At 55.7% G+C, this 17,789-nt stretch overlaps 1 protein-coding gene across 2 annotated transcripts in view; it reads right to left on the bottom strand.

Annotated features, from left to right (window-relative positions):
- Window positions 1–563: 563 nt before the first annotated feature.
- GRM4 (glutamate metabotropic receptor 4) overlaps window positions 564–17,789 on the bottom strand; it is a 35,630-nt gene continuing 18,404 nt past the window's right edge. For both annotated transcript variants that reach the window (XM_050326755.1, XM_050326754.1), the window contains exons 4-11: window positions 15,741–15,876; window positions 13,654–13,808; window positions 13,048–13,188; window positions 9,547–9,747; window positions 8,722–8,858; window positions 7,275–8,210; window positions 2,455–2,701; window positions 564–1,406 (exon numbers count right to left, since the gene is read on the bottom strand). In XM_050326755.1, the coding sequence (XP_050182712.1) occupies window positions 1,357–1,406; window positions 2,455–2,701; window positions 7,275–8,210; window positions 8,722–8,858; window positions 9,547–9,747; window positions 13,048–13,188; window positions 13,654–13,808; window positions 15,741–15,876 (2,003 nt within the window). In that variant the 3' untranslated portion in view covers window positions 564–1,356. The remainder of the gene's footprint in view (window positions 1,407–2,454; window positions 2,702–7,274; window positions 8,211–8,721; window positions 8,859–9,546; window positions 9,748–13,047; window positions 13,189–13,653; window positions 13,809–15,740; window positions 15,877–17,789) is intronic.

Here is a 17,789-nt window from a genome sequence, read left to right as displayed (position 1 = left end):
TGGGCAACCTCCTAATTAGCCCAGATTGCTCCTGATGAGAAGAGTGGAGCTGGCCCCGCCTCTGCATCACAGGATCCTTCAGATTGGAAGAGCTCTCTAAGATCATCCAACCCAACCATTAACCCAGCACTGCCAAGGCCACCATGTCCCCAAGTGCCACATCTGCACAACTTTAAACAAATCTGTCCAGGGATCGTGACTCCACCACTTCCCTGCACAGCCTGAATGGAAAATCTCTGGAAAATCCCTTCATCTCTGGTCCATCTCCCCACCTCAGCCCACACCTGGGGGAAGAGGGAACGAGGAGGAATCAGCCCTGGATCTGCTCCAGCCCTGGTGAGGCACAGGCTGCAGAGTGTGCCCCAGTGCCCCATGCCAGGGACATGCCGAGCTCCCCTCTCCCTGCCCCATCCCCTCCCAAAGGACCCCTCTGCAGCAGCAGTGCCTGGAGAGGAAGGACACCGAGCTCCCTGCTCTCCCAGAGCTCTTGGCCACCCAAAACCTTCCCTGTCAGCCCAAACCAAGTCACCTCCTGAAACCAAGTCACCAAGAGACAGCAAACGCCGAGTGCAAAACCAGGGTCTTTTATTAGAAATCTCCTTGTATAAAAATGATCATGCTCTACACAGTCATCGAATAATTCATAAACATCCAGGCACTGAACTTTGTTTTTTTTGTGTGTTTTTGTTTTTTGACTGGTCAGTACATAAAGCAGACGTATTTCAATCCATATGGTCATCACATACATTAAGGAACCACCTATAGAAATCAGCACTTTGAACACAGTCTAGGTTTTATTTTATTTTATTTTGTCGTCTGTTTTTTATGTAAATTTTATGTATTTTTATTTATTTTTCCTTTTTGCAACATATAGAATTTGGTAGGATATGGGGGAGAGAGTGAAGAGGGATGGAGGAAGACAGGAACAAAATAAAATGGAGGATTAAAACAAAAAAAGAAAGAGAAAACAGAAGGTTCTGCACAACCACAAACAATCTCACAAATTCCAGAAAAGGGAAAATGTTGGGTCTCTTTTTTTTTTTTTTTGCCAAAATACAGAAAAAAACCCAAAGACTTGCCGAAGTTCATCCCCTCTTCCCCGCACTCCATTCCCCCGCTCCGCTCCCCCGTGGGAGCCATGCATTGACACCGTGGGCGTGGAATAGTTTTGTTGTTCCTGTATGTATTTTTTGCTGCTGTTGATGGCCGTTTTCCCGGGAGCAATGCCCAGTGGCCCCGCAGGAGTGTTTCCCCAGGCTGTCCCTCCCCGTCCCGTCCTGCTCCCCTCCAGGGTCCTGCCAGGAGCGGCTCCGCTGCCTCCCGGCCGTGGCACCCGCAGTCCCTCTGGGCCTGGAGCTAAATGGCGTGGTTGCTGTAGCTGACGTAGGTCTGTTTGGTGGCCAGTGCTGGAAGGAGAGACAGAGCTCACATGGATCATTAACGGAGTCCACCCTCCCCTTCTGGCTCCTGTCCCACCCCCCGACCCGTCTGTCACGCCAGGAGATGCTGGCAGGGATGTGAACGGGGTTTGCTCATGGATCCAGCCAGCACCAGCCCATGGGATCCTTCCCTGTGAGGGCACGGAGCCGTGGCAGAGGGGCTGAGCTCCATGGCAGCCCCTGGGCGCTCTCTAAAGACAGTTCATCCCAAAGAGTGACCCAGGATGTGGCATGAGCCATGGAAATATGCTCTTGGGCTCCCATTCACTTCCCTCAGCAACCTCCTACAGACAGACCACAGCTGTTCCATGTCCCCAAAGCTCATCTTGTCGCAGCCCTGCGAGGCACAATTTGGGGTCTTGCCCTCAGTGGGCATGATGCTCTGTGGAGATGCCCCCATGAGATCCAAAAGCCACCACAGAGCTCAGTGGGCACAAGGACACCCTCCAGCCAAGGACAGGGACAGTGCTGGCACAGACAGCAAAGCCAGCACAGCCTGAGCAGCACAAAGGTGTCCCCTGTGGAGCCCTCCCACGGCACCGCACGGAGGGGACACCTGGCAGCTCGTGGTGCCTCGCTGACAATCGAACCTTGCTGCAGGTTTCCAACTGGTGTTCCCAGATAACAATTAGATAGAGCAGAAGAAATTAGAGCTGACAGAGCTATTTGTTAGCTGCGATGTTTTCGTAGCCGATCTGCCCATATCAAAGCCCTGTGAATTATTTATTCTGTTGTTTATTTGAGGATACGTGACCCGCCAGTGACAGAGTGAAAAATGTCCCCTCGGTGCTGCACTGACATCCTCCCCATGCCTCCTGCCCCCAGCGCTGCTGCTGTGCCTGCTCCCTGCCTTGGCACACCCGGGAACTCACTGCCAGCCCTGCTCACACCCAGCTCCCACATCCCCACAACAGACACGTCGCAGCCGGAGCCGCAGCAGACTCGGCTCTCCCTGCTCCCAGCACGTACGATCCTCAGAGGATCCTGCTGCGAGTCCCCATGGGAGCCACCTTACCTTGTGTCTCCAGGTTTTCACAGAGCTCTGATTTGGCCTCTCCGTTGGGGCGGAAACCTCCCTTCTGAGAGAACTTGTTGGACATGGTGGCCGCTGTCACCACCGCCTTGAGGCTCCGCTTGCGCTTGGGGACGTTCTGCTCCGGGTGGAAGAGGATGATGTACACCTTGGGCATGTAGAGCATGCCCAGGGACACCGAGGCACTCAGACTCACTGAGATGGTGAGCGTCGTGGTCTGGATGTACATCTGCAAGACACAAGAGCACGAGCTGAGACCCCCCCAGCTCTGTGGGATCCAGAAGGGTCAGCTGGGAAAGGAGGAAACAGGAGAACATGGAAAAGTTGTGAGTTAAATAAGCGGAGTGGGGAGCCAGTGCTAGAAATGTTGGCACTCTGGGATCTTTAACATTAGGCTTGATGCTCCACCAGCTGCAGGGCAGGACCTCCGACGCTGATGGTGGGCACAGCAAGGACACCCACTCCCAGGGCACCCTCATGTCCCATCTCCCTTCAACAGGTAATTCCCATTCCCCAGCTGGCTTCTGGGCCGTTGTCATGTAAGTCACATATTACACACCGACACTGCCTTTTTGCAGTCAAAACTAATTTCACGCTCACTGTCCAGGACTAACAGTGACAGATGTTTTGCAAAATGAAAGCCCATTAATCTGACTGTAGAATAATCCATTTTTGTATGGAGAGCGTTTGGCAGGCTCCTCACAAGCCGGGGGCATCTGAAGCAGGTGGCAACCTGGAGGAGGAAGAGACCCCCACCCTCTGCCCATCCCATCTCCCAGGGTGGCCAGGAGTGCAAGTCCCTGCTCCATGGGCATCTCTGCTCCATTGGCATCCCTGCTCCATCAGCAGCTGGCACCTGCTTCCTCCTCTCCAGCATCCTCTCCTCCACACAACCCAACCCATGTGCTGGGCCAGGGGGGCTGAGCAGGAAGGGGGCTCTGGGTGCCTCTGCACACACCTGGTTTGCAGGGTGCTGACAAGGGTTTAGAAGGAGCTTCAAAGCAGTTCCTGAACTACACCCACGACTCTGTCACAGCACAGTGTCCAGGGATTCTCCTGCAGGTGTTTCACATGGGGGATTTAATGCCGTGTGAGGAGGCACAACCTGGAGGAGCCAGGGAAGCCCAGGGACTGCAGCAGCAACCAGGGCAGGGGGTCCCCACTCCAGGGCCACACATTTGACCTGGGGGCTCAGTTTCTGAAGTCAATAGAGCAGAAGGTGATGGAGGGCATCACCTGGGGGCTGTTCCATGCCAAGAGTGAGAGCTGGTGGGAGAAACTCCTTCCCAGGCAGGGCTGTCAGCCCCACCAGGACCCACAGGTCCCAGCTGTGACTGTGCAAAGCAAATCAACACATGGCCCGAGTGTTCCAACTCAGCTCTGAAGGGAAAATGCCACAAAGCTTGTTCTGAGTCAACAGAAAACTTTGGTTTGTCCCCAGAATAAAACCTCCTGCTGTCACATGCACCGGTTTGTTTGTTCCACCTTCTCTCTCTAGGCAGTTTTTGGAAATAAAAATGTCATTTCATCAAGCAAAGTCAAAACATATCTCTGTGCCAGAATATGTGTGCTTTTTTCTTTCTTCCTCTTTTTTTCACTCCAGCTCCCCAGACTCTGCTGCAAGTGTCCTGGACTGGCCAGGAACAAGGGCAGCACTGGGACCCCAACCCAGGGACCCCAACAACCCCTGCCTGGGAACCAGCACAACTCTGCCCAGCACAGCGTGACCCTGGTGGGACATGGCCCAGCACGCCTCATCCCCCGGCCCCCCTCCAGCTCCTCAGCAATGCCTTTCCATAGAACCTCACTCTCCAATCCAGCAATTTCCAGTTTTTGTGCCTCTGCAGCAACTCCCCCCTGTGCCTCGGGACTCGGAGGCGTTTCAGCAAGGAGGGAGAGAGCAGCTGAGCTGAGCTCAGACATCTCTGTGTGCCTGAGCCGGGGCTCCCAGCACCACCAGGGACTCCCCTCTGCGGAGACCCCCACTGGCACCAGCTCCAGACCCCCACACTCCCCCCACCTCTTTATTCCTGCAGCGTTCTGGGGTCTCACAGGGCCACTGTGGTGACCTTCACCCCGATGATGCCTGCACCAGGATCAGCCCCGTTCTCCGCAGCCCACACCGGCCTCCGCAGCTCTGTCTCGCCGCACCAAACCCCCCAACAGCTCAGAGAGGAGTATTTTTAGCCTGGAGCTTCAACACAGCTGTGGAGCTCTGCTCAGTTAACCTTTTGCCACTGCAAAAAATGACCATTTCTCACTATTTCAGTTCCTACTCTCTTAATTGGTTTCCAGTCCAGAACCTCGCTTCGCCCCTACGTTAACAAGACTCGAGCTTCCTCTGGAGCCCTCAGAGGTGTGTGCTGTGGCTACTGAGGAAGTTCCAGCTCCTGGCCCAGCAGCAACTGCTGCCTCATGGGCAGGATCAAAGAGCAGAGCCATCTCTGACTCAGGACGATGACGTTGCATCAAGGGACTGCAGCAACCTGAAGTGACCCCGCACAAGCCCCCAAGCCCAGTGCTGTGCTCAGCCCTTGCCCGGGGCTGGATGAGCCTGTCCTGCCTGAGGGAGCAGCCCAGGCTCAAGGCACAGCCCTGCACAGCTTATGCTTGCCCCACAGCAAATCTCTGCATTAATTGGAAACTCCCCCACCCTGAATCCATGCCTGGGCCCACTACAAGGGATTTTGCACCATGCTGGCTGCTGGGGAAAGGCAGATCTGATCAGCCCTCCTCCAGCACACTAACACCACTGGACAGTCCCTCTCATTCCTTCCCTCTCCCTCTTTTGCCTCGCTGAAAGCAAATGTGATAAACAGGGAATCAGACAATGACTCCACTGTTCCACTGCCGCCTTATCAGTGCAGGAAATTGTCTCTTTCTTTAGATCCTCTGTTATTGCTATTTCTGTAATCCGCCGGGATCGGCGGGGATAAGAGGTTCTTTTCAGAAAAGGCTTGGGGGACTTGTTACAGTAATATGCCACCTCCATGCAAAGTTGTGGGCACGAGGTAAAGCGAATTAAAATAAAAGTGGAGATTATTATTACCCAACTCCTCCAGACCGCGAGGCCTCGGCCGCAGCCTCAGCTGGGATCCGGCAGAGGTGCCGGCGGTCTGGGGTGCGCGTCTGCCCCGTGGCATCCTCAGGACTCCAGCGGTGCTCTCGGGAGAAGAACAGCCCGGCCGATGCTCCTGACTTTTCTTTTCCCGGGTGTGCAGGTGCTCCACGGAGCCCAGCAGGCCCTTGGAGCTGGCAGCTGGGGTGAAGGCAAGGGGATCCCTCCCATGGTGACCTGGGGGTGACCCAGGGGGCATCCCCAGCACCACACAGGGTGATGCTGCTGCCAGTACCCCCAGTTCCCATCCCAAGGACACTCTCAGAGCCAGACCCTCTGTGCAGGCTGTGCAATGACTCCTTTTTGACCTTTTTCTCACCAGGACTGCCAACCAGCAGCTAAAGCACCAAGGCAGCCCTGAGCAGCCACTCCCTCTGATTGCCCTTTAAGCACACCCATCACCCCTCAGCTGCTGCCCAGGGACACTCAGAGCCCGCTCCCACAGCACAGCACCGAGCTGGAACCACAAAACCCCTCCAGGGATCACTCAGCAGTACCTCAAGGCAGTGGCAGGATGCGAGACAGAGCCCTGCGTCCAAGGGGAGTTTGGAACATCACTTTTTCCGCCTCTAATCAGCTTGTTAGCAGCCTAATAACAGAGCAGCCCTGTGCATTACAACCCCCAATGTGAGGCACAGCCTATTGTGGAGCTGCTGCCTGACAGCCAGCGTTCGGCAGCCCTAAATTATCCCGTGACAAGCTGCAGTGAAGAGGTGAGCAACCTTGCGCATAATCTACAATCATTATCATTTCCATCTTTATTACCCACAGTATGCCGAGCACATTAAGGAGGCTTTCAGGGAGCTTTTGTTTTGCAATAATTTCTTAAAAAACCTGCTTTCTTGTTAGTATCTCCCCTGCCATCTCATCAAAATGGAAATGCTGCAAAAGGCTCCATTTATTTCCTTTAATTCTCCTTCACACTTCCAGCCAGCACTGGCTTGGTGAGACTTTTTGGTTGAGCCAAGGCTCGAGGTGGCTGGGCACACTCGGCCTCCTTGAGCTCCGGATGCTCTGAGCAGAGTCAGTTCAGAAAAAGGTCCCTGAGCAAACCACCCCCAGCCCTTTGCAATAGGTTTTCCCAAAAGCCATGGTGCCAGCAGCTCAGCATCGTGGGGACACACTCGGGGTCCAGAGAGGGGTCCGGACGGTGGGTCACCCCGGGAATTTCCAGGGAACAGCAACTCCAAGATGTGTTTGTCAGAGCAGCTCTGGGCTGGCAGGCGTGAGCTGTTTGCATTTGACATAAACGAGATGATTCCTGTTTTGGCTGGCAAGCAAAGGGATTTGGGGCTCATTCATGAGATTTTTATTCTTTGTTCTTAATCCCTCGCACTTGAGCGCGGAGCCTCCTCCAGGCTGGCCTCAGTCCCACGGGAACTCAGTACTGGGGAAAGGCACGGGCCGGGCAGCACTTGGTCCCTTTCCATGCAGAAAAGGTGCTCATGGCACCGGGGACCTGGATCTGCCCTCGGGACTCATCCTCCCCTCCCACACAGCAGCATCCTGTGCTGCCCATCCGGAGAGGGGCAGCAGGGTCAACAGAGCTCTTCCCACCCCAATTCCCATGCTGGCCAGGCCACGGGGAGCAACATGAAGACATGACAGCCATGACAGCCTCTCTCTCAGCCCTGCTCCTCACAGCCCACCAGACACCAGCCAGGCCTCTCCCCTCCTCCCTTACCTTTTCCGCCGACTGTGACGTCCCAAAAAATATCGGGATGAAGGCTAACCACACAATGCAAGTAGTGTACATGGTGAACCCGATGGGTTTGGCTTCGTTAAAGGTCTCTGGGACCCCACGGGTCTTAATAGCATACACAGTGCAGGTGACCATGAGGAGCATGCTGTACCCAAGCAAACAGATGAGGGACAGGTCCGAAATGTCACATTTGAGGATGCCCCGGGCAAAGTGGGGGTTTGTAGTCCGCTGGTCCTCGTAGTCAATGACAGAGTGGGACGGGTCCACGATGAACCAGATGCAGACGCCGACGAGCTGCAGCGAGATGAGGCTGAAGGTGATGACCAGCTGGGAAGCGGGGCTGATAAACCGGGGGGCACTCACCGACTTCTTGCCCTGCTCGAAGATGCGGTAGATGCGGTTGGTCTTGGTGAGCAGCGCGGCGTAGCTGATGCTCATGCCCAGCCCGAGGAAGATGCGCCGCAAGGAGCAGGTGCTCAGGTCGGGCTCGGCGATCATGAGGAAGGTGGTGGCGTAGCAGAGGAAGATGCCTGTCAGCAGGACGTAGCTCAGCTCCCGCCCCGACGCCTTGACGATGGGCGTGTCATTGTAGCGCACAAAGGTGATCACCACGAAGAGGGTGGCGATGATGCCCACGATGGCGATGAAGACGGGGACCACAGCCCAGGGCGAGCTCCACTCCAGCTTGATGATGGGGATGGGGGTGCAGCTGGTGTGGTTCTCGTTGGGCCGCTCGTTGAAGTGGCAGCGCTTGCAGTGGAACTCGTCCAGCTGGTACTGGTAGCCGTCGCAGCGCTCGCAGTGCCAGCAGCAGGGAATGCCCTTCACCAGCTTCTTCCTCTCGCCCGGCTTGCAGGGCAGGCTGCAGATGGAGCTGGGGAGCTGGGTCCCACCCCCTGGCCACAGCATGTTCTCAACCTGTGGGGGACACAGCACCAGCCCTGCTGATGGCACCTGCCAGGCACTGCTGGGGCACAGGGGATGCCCTGCCCTGCCTCTGCTCACAGCAGTGCTGCCAAGATCCAGCCCCTCTCCCCATCAGCACATCCTATGAAGGGTCCCAGCCCAGCCTGGCATGGGATAGGGTGGTGATGAAGCTCTCCATTGGCCTTTTGGGAAAATTCAACATCAGAAACCCAAAGTCCCTCCTTCTCTGAGAAAACCCCATCTGCCCTGTTCTGGCTTCTCTTTGCTGTCCGATGCCTGCAGCCCGTGGGGATGGTCACACATGCTGATGGGCCACTGCAGATGAAGCACAAGTGTGTACCTGCAGGACACCCTCCTCTGACCCCCTCATGTTTGTCTGCCTGACTTTGCACCCATGGGCTCCCAGGCTCACAGACCCTCCTTGGTGAGGAGAGAAACCTGCAGGGCCTTCCCCTCAGCACAGGCTGCTCATGGCCCCACTGCAGCACCAGCGAGCCCTTACCTTGAGGTGCAGGTGGTCTGTCCATTGCCCGATGACTTTGTACTCAGGGGTGGAGTTCCTGATCTGGTACTGGTAGATGTCATAACGCCCTGGCGCGTCTCCGTTCTCATTGAACGTCACGGGAGTCCCAGCAATGCCTGTGGGAGAGGGGGGCTCAGCACCCACAGCACCCCCAGCATGGGGAGCCCTGGTGATGAGGTCCAAGGGGGCTCTGGTTTGATACTCCCCCCTCGCTGCTTATTTTAAGAAATGGGTAAAAGCAGCTTTAAAGTTAAATCAAATGAAGTCTGCAGATAAACACTAATGAAAGGAAGAAAGCTAAAAATCAAGCAAAAGGGAAAAATAAATAGAAGAGACGCTGTGGAGGAGATCACAGGGTGGAGATAAATAGAAGTAATAAGGGGACAAGACAGAAAATGTTTATTAAGGAGATAGAGCAGGGCAAAAATGGCATTTCCAGAGGAGATCCGAGACAGACAAGGGCAGAGCAGCAGAATTCAGTGGGACCTCTGCCAGGCAGGAGGCAAGGAGATGGTGGGGGGAACAGGGAAGGGGAGAGCCCAGGCAGGATGCCCAGGTGAGAGCAGGGTGAGGGCCAGATGGCTGCCGGGTTACACTCCAAAGGCTCCCAGGAGATGTGGCAGCTCAGACCTCCTCATCTGCTGATCTGCTGCAAAACCACCCTGTCTCTGGCCCCTCATTCGCAGTGGGTGCCAAATGGCAACACGAATAAATTGTGGGTGCTGCTGTGTGACCCTTAATGGGGGACACCCAGGACACCCAGTCCCTGGGGCCGCTCCTCCCAGCGCCCCGGGCACGACAGACCTGAGAAGTTGACGTTGCGGATGTACTTGAGCAGCTCCACGCCGTCCACCGGGTCCATCCTGGGGCACAGCCCGACCTTGCCAGGGCACAGGTTCTTGTGCATGTTGTGCAGTGCGTGTCCCATGGCGTAAACGGCGTCGATGACAAACTGGACCTTCCCCTCCTGCTCGTAGGAGGAGTCCTGGCCGATCCGCTCTCGGTCTGCAGGTACAGGGGGAAGCGGGTTCCATCTCCCTGCACCCCAGCCAACCCCCAGGGATGTGTCTGCTGCATCCAGTCCCTTACAAACAAGCCCACTCTGGACTGGAGCAGCTGGAAACTCCAATCCCATTCCCAAAACTGCAAACCCAGGTGATGTGCAGCCAAAAAACGTTCACGGGGGAAATACCCAACCAATCTCCCTGTCCTGAAAATGTGGGTGCTGACACCCTGCTGTGCTTCCAAGAGCCCTTGGGATGTCACGTCCCAGTGCCACAGGACATCTTCATACTCCCAGGTCCCCAGGAGGGATACAGACTGGGCTGTGACTGACATCCCACCCTCACCCCCATGCACTGACCTCCTTCATCTCCTCGGAGCTCCCACAGGCTCAGTCTCTATCAGTGGCATCAAGGACTGCCCAGGCAGCACCCACCACTATGTGCATGTCCTCCCTCTCACTCCCAATGCCTCCTGTCCCCCTTCTCCCCTCATCACCCCCTGCCACCCTCTGGCCTCGCTGACCCCACAGCCTTCCTGGCTCACAGGATCCTGCAAGGATCTGGCAATTACCAGTGACAGCTGCCTTCATCCCTGCCGTAACTGCCCTTAATGGGACCAGAAGCATGTTAATCACTTAGCAGAAGACACCGCTTAATGTAACACGCTGTTAATTACAGCTAAGAGAGCATCTCCCAAGGGGCAGTGCCACGACAGAGCCTCGGCCTCTGCCCCTCCATCGCCACTCCAGGGCACGGCCGGGCACCCCGCCAGCTCCTCCAGCTACAAACAAGGGGAAGGAGGGTTTGTCAGAGAGCTGAGGGCAGGGCCTCCCTCCTCCAGAGGGGCAGCACATCCTAGAAAGTCATGCAAGGGTGTCCAAAATTAACTCTGGCTCCACCGTACTCAGATGCACCCTGAGGTAAGGTGGGATTCACCCACAGGGGACCAGGCACTCAGCCTGTGACTTGGGGACAGAAAGGCACAAGCCAGCATTGGGTGCTGATCCCCTCCATCCCTGCTGTGGGAGGGTGGGATGAAGCTGGCTCTGGATGCAGAGCAAACTTCCTCTGAGAGGGGACAGTCCCACAAGCTGTGCTGGAGGTTCCTGTGCCAGGATGAGGTGACACATGCCACTGACATGACACTAAAGCGAATTGATAACAAACTGACCGACAGCAAAAGATGATATCAGGGAGGTGAATTCATAGCCCATCCTTCAAAGTTATAAAAGCGCTTTTGGAACGTGGAGATTACTCATGCAAACCCTGCCAGGTGATCCCTCCTTCCACATTATTGACAGGAGCCATTAATCTTCTCCCTCAACTTTGAGCCCTTCCCCACATTCATCTCCAAAGGTGCAGACAAGCCACTCTGTCTTGTCAAGATAATTACCCATTAAAGGAAGGGATGTAATAGACTGTCCAGGGGAGCTGAGCCCATGGGGATGTCCCAGCCCTGCCATCACCCCCAGCATTGTCCTGCCCAGGGGACACAAAGGACCCAGGGCTGGTCCCTTACAGCTACTTTGCTCCCCAGCAGCCAGCCAAATCCCAGAGGTCCCAAAATCCAACCCACTGCAATAACACAGGCTGTGGATTTTCACCCCAGCCATCTCTGTGCCCTGCAGGGAGCATCAGCCTGGGGCTGTGGGAAAGCTGATGTGGTGCCAAGGCTGAGCACTGCAGATAAGGAGACATCCCTGGGGCTGTCTGCCTGTCTGTAGCACCTTACCCTAGACCCCCATGCTCTTTCCAGACAGGAATCAGGCTGGTGCACAGAGGGGCAATGTGGAGCAGAAAACTGAGGCTTGTTCCCAGCATGGAGACAATAAATCTCTGCCAAACTCGAATAGATTAGGGCCACGAAAGGGATGTGACCTGCTGATTATAATAGCAGGGTCGTGCATCGTTCTACAGGGCTGGTAATTAATTTTCGAGTGCGTGACGAGGCTCTGCAGCCCCCTCGGAGGAGGGATGCAGATATCTTCTCCAGCAGCGGATGAGAAGGGATTAGCATCAATTCCCATCACACCACTGGTGCCAGCTTTGGGCAGGAGTTAATCAGAATCACTCACAGTGCTGCTCCAGGGAGAATCTCCAAATCTCATGGGAGCTGGGAGCAGCACCCCAGTCCTCACCCCCCACCTTCCTCACACACTTCCTGTACAGGAATGGGAGCCACGAGCTGTCCTGTTCAGGGTGGGATGCTTCAGTCTGGTTTTTGGGGTGTAATAAACAAGAAAAGTTGGCACTTCTCTGGGCAAGATGAGCTCTACCCAAACCTGAAGAAAACAGCCCCAAATGGGCCATTTGCATCAGCCCTGCAAGGCAGGAGCTCCTGGATCTGCACGGGCAGGTGATTTGCTTCACCATGTGTTAGTTCCCTGCTCTATCTGCCAAGCAAACACTCAGGAGATGGTTTATTTGCTGACAAGTTCAGATAATTTAAAGACAGTTCCTAGGACATTTGCCACGTCATGGTTTCAGCTGCCTCCACTGACACCTTGGCCCTGAAATATCACCCATTTAAAAGCTACATCACTGTGAAGATGAGAAGATCAGTGTTCTCAGGACCTGCTCGCACATCTCCTGGTGCTGAGAGTTTTGTGATGCACTCAGGAAGGATGAGGAGCTCCTGGCTGCCCAAGGCCATGGCATGGGCCAGTTTCCTTGCATGCCCTCGCTGCTTACCCAACTCACACCTGTGCATTAGCCACAAGACTGCCCAGATCATCAGATGAACTTCTGGGGAATGCCTGCAAGGACAAGGACATAGAAGCACCATCCCACTCATCCTCAGTGGTGAAAGCAGGGGGAAAAAAACCCTTAATGATCAAACTTCCCGGGCACAGCCAGCTCCATCTGATGGCACACCACGGCTTCCACAGACGTCCCTCCCAAGGGGACGGAGGGACGTGCAAATGTCCCCAAGTCCTGCCACGTCGCAGCCCAAGAGCCGCCGCATCGTTATCTGTCTTCAGCCACTGCCAGGCAGGCAGTAAATCTCTCCCATCTCTCAGTAAACATGTCACCTCCTCGAGCCTCCAACCATCACCTGACAGCAGCGCTGTCAGCAAGACAGATCCCTGCTGCCTTGTTTACTGCATTCGTCCCTAAAGTCTCTTTTGGCTGGAAATATGCACAGTGGGGGTTTTGGGGAGGGGGTCGGGGACCCAGAATTAGGTTCCGCTGGGATCCCCACCCAGCCTTGATGTTCACTCAGAAACAACCACGCTCACAACCACGCCCACAACCCCTCTCAAGAGCCCTCCCTCGCCCACAGCAGCCCCGCAGCTCTTACTGGTGCACTTCTTGATGCTGCTGCCTTTCCTCAGCGCGTGCCGGCTCAGCTTGCAGTGGAAATTATCCTCCCAGAACTCAGCAAACCAGATGTTTCGGCGGTTGTTGTCCAGCGTCCTGCTGGAGAAGTAGCGGTCGAAACCTGCCCGAGGAAAAGTGGATGGAGGGACTAAATCCCTGAGATGACAGAGAGATGCATGACATGTCCCTGAACTCCCCAGACAGAGGGGAGGGGGGGTGTCGTGGGTGATGGGGACACACCAGAGTGTGGTGGGATTGTGTCTGAGGCACCCCTTGGGCAGAGCTGCAAGTGGAAAACCCACTCAGGGAAGACCCACTACAAAACACAGAGACTTTCTGGGACGTTGAGGGCAGCAAGAAACACTTCCCTAGGCATGTCAGGGATAAAAGGAAGAGCCTGAAAAACATGGTGCACAGAAAATAAGGTGGGGACTGGTGACAGCCAACACGGCTGCACCGAGGGCAAATCAGGTGGTCTTTAAGGTCCCTTCAGACCCAAACCACTCTGCAATTCCGTGATGATTTCAGAGCCAAACCCTGCAGTTATGGGGCTGCCTTTGGGGGTCCCACCGAGCGCAGCCTCTACCTCTGACAGAGACCCTCTTGGGCAGGATGGTGACGGAGCCCTCGGCCACCTCCTCCAGGTGCAGCACCGGGGCGATTTTGGAGCCCCAGCTGTCCGAGCCCATCCAGATGAAGTGCCCCGTCTGGTTCGCCCTCTTGGCCGCCTCCAGCACCCTTCTGTGGAGAGAAGCAGCAGGCACTGGGACACCGGCTCTGTGTCTGTCCCCAGGGAAGTGGGGACGCTGGCACGGGGCAGGGCACTGTGCTGGTGGCATCTCCTGCTCCGGGCACACGGTTGGCACCAGGCACAATCTGGTGTATATGGATACACAGGAGCAAATGGTGCAACTCAGCTCCCACACCCTCTGCCCTCATAGCCTGGGCACATAGGCTGCTTCTCCCACCTCATTTGCATATTTGCTGACTGGTAATTGAATTTCCCCTTAATTACCCAACATTAAGAAAGGAAAAAAAAAATCAGGTTATGCTGCAGCAGGCAGGGAAAGCAGCAGCAGGGAGAGCCTGTGCTTCCAGCTCCTCAGCATCACCAGCCATGAGAGAGGAACAGCCAGTGCTGACAGTGCCCAGGATGGAGTTAAAGGGGCTCTGCTGGGTTCAACCGGGCAGCTGAGTAGCAGCTGGGGTGGAGATGCCGAAGGATCTGACCTGCTGAGCACCCCCATTGTGCCAGACACTCAGACACACGCCTGCCCGCTCCACCAGCACCAGTCAGGTCAGAAACTCTCCGTGGTGGATGGGAATGGAGTGTTCCTGGATCCAAAGCTCCAGGCTCTGCTTCCCAGGGCTCGCTGTCCCCTCGGGTCTGTGGGTCCCCAGCCGCGTGGGAGCAGGCTCGGGGCAGCTCCGTCTCCCTGTGCCGAGCAGAGGCAGGTTGTGACTCACCCCCCGCGTCGGAGCTGATCATTTCAAGTCCAGATGGTGTTTGAAATGCGTAATAAGGAAAAAAACCCATAGAAATCCAGCAGAGAGTGAAGACAAGATGGGAAGAGGCAGGCGTGCAGGGGGAGCTCTGCCGGCTGCTCCGAGCTCCGGGCATATCCCGATGCCAGGCAGGCACAGCCCATGAACCACTCTGGGCACGAGCAGCACCTCCAGCTGCCCAGAGTCCCTGTGAGGAGAAGGATCTCTCCAGGGCAAACTCAGGACATTCCTGTGGCATCACTGATTTATACCCTGTCTGAGCCACGCAGGAATTCCAGCAACTACCTTCCCAGTCCCTCCTGTCCAGCAGCACGTCCCTGATCCCCATCTTCCAGGCTCCACAGCTCAAGCTGGCTAGAGGATCAGGATTATGGAGGACCCCATGCCCAGGCTAAAGACAGGTGGTGTGGAACCCCACTGCCCAGGGCTGCAATCCCATTTGGATGGGATTTCCAGACTCCTGGGAACAGGACCTGCCATTTACCCATCAAGGTAAAGCCCCTTCTCCCCTCACCCCCACCTGATGTCAGCTCCACAGACATTTCTATTAAGGAAGGAAAAAGAAAACCGGGAGCGTTTGCACATCTGATGTAAACTGATTTAAACTCACAGTTTACCCACATTTACATAATGTTTGCTGATTAATAAATTAGACACTTAGGAAATCAGGGGTAGCTCCATGTGAATCATTCTGCTCCATAAACACAGAGCCGCAGACGCCACTTCACCCGCAGAGCAGCTCATCACCTCGAAGCGTGGCCACATCCCCACCCCTGCTGGGCAGCAGAGCTGGGGGGTCCCTGGAAGGTCCCCCAGACCTGTTCCTCTGCCACACTGCGGCTGGGGCTGCACAGCAAAGCAGAGCCAGTGCCCGGGTCCTGCCCAGGCCAGCTGTGTCCAGCCCCTGAGTGATGTGAAGCGGTGGGTCATGACAGCCACGGCTTCCAAAACCCACGGAAAGCGGATTTTTCCTCTGTTCAGCTCTGTGTGGCTGTGGCTGGATGGCAATGACGTGCCAGGTGGCCACTCTGAGGTCAGCTCTGGTGGGTCCCTGCCATGACCGTGTCCCTGCTACGCTTCACGGGGCATCCCCTCCCCACTGCAGACACGTCCCTTCAGTCCCCCCTGCCCCAGATCCCCCTCCCAGCCAGGCCGGCCCCTCCACACCTGATATCGTCCTCGTTGGCAAAGATGATGACGGCCCGCGCGTGGGAGGTCTCCAGGAGGCGGCGGATGATCTTGTCAAACTCTCCCGGCTTGGGCTCCCTCGGGATCTTGACGGACTGGGCCACGCAGACCCCCCCTGCGGCAGAGAGAGCCCCGGCACTGAGACACTCCGGGAATTCCCAGCCCCCCGGGAAAGCTCCGAGCACCAGCCCCTCCCCAGCCCAGGATTTGCAAAGGGTTCTGCACATGGAATGGTCAGACTCATTTGCACATGGAATGGTCAGACTGGCAAAACCAGCCCATGGGAAGGGCAGATGAGCCCTTCACCCCGAGACAGCAGCCAGGCCCTGCAGAGGGTTTTATTCCCATCCCTGCTGCACCAGCTGAGCTCCAGCCCAGCTTTCCAAGGGGCCATTGCAAAAGCAGGTAATTAAAATTAAAAGAGATAAGGGGAAGCTGGCAATTGGAAGAACCCACACACATGGCTGCTGGGCTCCCAGCCTCCAGCTCTGGAAAGTCAGAGCCCTCCTGCTCCTGCATTTCTGCAGATGCCAATAAAGAGAGAGATGAGAGTGAAAATTAAACATTGTGGGACCTTCTGGATGTAATTGATGGTCTTAATTTGCATAGTAAATGACACGGCTGATGCCTCCTGCCACTAACAGATCCCAGATTAAGCAAAGGTCGGCATAATTAGCACCCAGGGCAGGGAGAGATTCCCAGTGCACAGCCCTGGAGAGGAGCAGGGCAGGACTGGATGGGGACAGGCTCTGGGAGGGTTTGCTCCCTACATGGGGCTGCAGTAAAACTGAAAATTTGGCCCCTTGCAGCCCAAAAATGAGAGAAGGGGGATCTGCTGGGTGCTGAGCGGGCAGCAAGGGGAGCTGTGGGGATGGGGACACAGCATCCCCAGCCTGTGCTGCTGGCCGGCACTTTTCAGGGGGTTCCTGGATTTTTTTTTCCTATGGTAAGAAATTGGGCCAATTTGCTGTTTGTTTCCCATATGGGGAGCCAGATGGATGGAGAGGAGGGAGTTGGATAAACAGACACCCGGACAGACAGATCAGCCAGGCGAGGCCGGCAGCATCAGGCAGTGCTGGCAGGATGGGAATGGCCCTGGGACACTCAGGGACACTCACCCAGTCACCGCTGAGCCCCGGGCCAGGCCAGGGGTCAGGGCACGCTGCCAGGGGCCACCGTGCAGCTCAATTACAGTTTCCATGGCAATAAATGGAGAAAATCAAAAAAAGCAGCAGTTTGCAAACAGAAGAACCTTCCAAAGGCCTGGGTGCAGCCACAGCCTGTGCTCGGCTCGGGGCACAGGGAGGGCAGGAAGGCACACACCATGACACATGTCCCTCTGTGACATGCACTGCTGGACACGTGTGTGATACAGGGACAGGGGGCTCCAGGCACGTGGCAGCTGCACAGTGGCCCCTTTCCAGCACAGCCAGAGTAAACCCAGCCTTAGGACTTCCCAGAGACAGCAACGAGTGGGGGACAGAGGAGATGAGCCCATAAATAAACAAGAAAAGAGACGAAATCGATGGCAATTCAGATATGACCATGTTACTCAGCTTCTCCACTAAATCAAACTAACAAGGAAAGCAGCTCCTCCAGGTAAGAGCCTGCAGGGCCTGGGAGCCCCTCGCTCCCGCAGCAGATGCTGACAACACCATTTAATGTTTTTATCTACTTAATTACTGAAAAGTTAATAATGAAAAGAAAGAGGTCCAGGGGGTCGGCAGGCAGTGGCTGGAGTAGGCAGAGCTGTGTGTTTTGGGGAGCCCTGTCTCTCAGCACCTGCATTACTCACAGCCCCTGGCACCACAGTGGAAAGGGATTTGCCAAGTGATGCTCCCACTGTCTTCGCACAAAAATCCATTTAGTCAAAACACTCCTCTAAAGCAAGAAATCAAAGTGAGGAGGTGGAGGCGATGGGGAGGAGGCAATCGCTCTCCCTCTTCCAGCAGGACTGCTCCCTGACTTGTGACAAGGTGTGATGTGACTCCAGGAAAAGGCAGGAGGTCGAGATGGGGGACCCTTTCC

The sequence above is a fragment of the Myiozetetes cayanensis genome, unplaced genomic scaffold (genome assembly GCF_022539395.1).
Source record: "Myiozetetes cayanensis isolate MyiCay16 unplaced genomic scaffold, myiCay2020 scf32, whole genome shotgun sequence".
NCBI lineage: Eukaryota > Metazoa > Chordata > Aves > Passeriformes > Tyrannidae > Myiozetetes > Myiozetetes cayanensis.
Note: the sequence above shows the minus strand (reverse complement) of the source record. Positions and strands in the feature narration are given on the sequence as shown.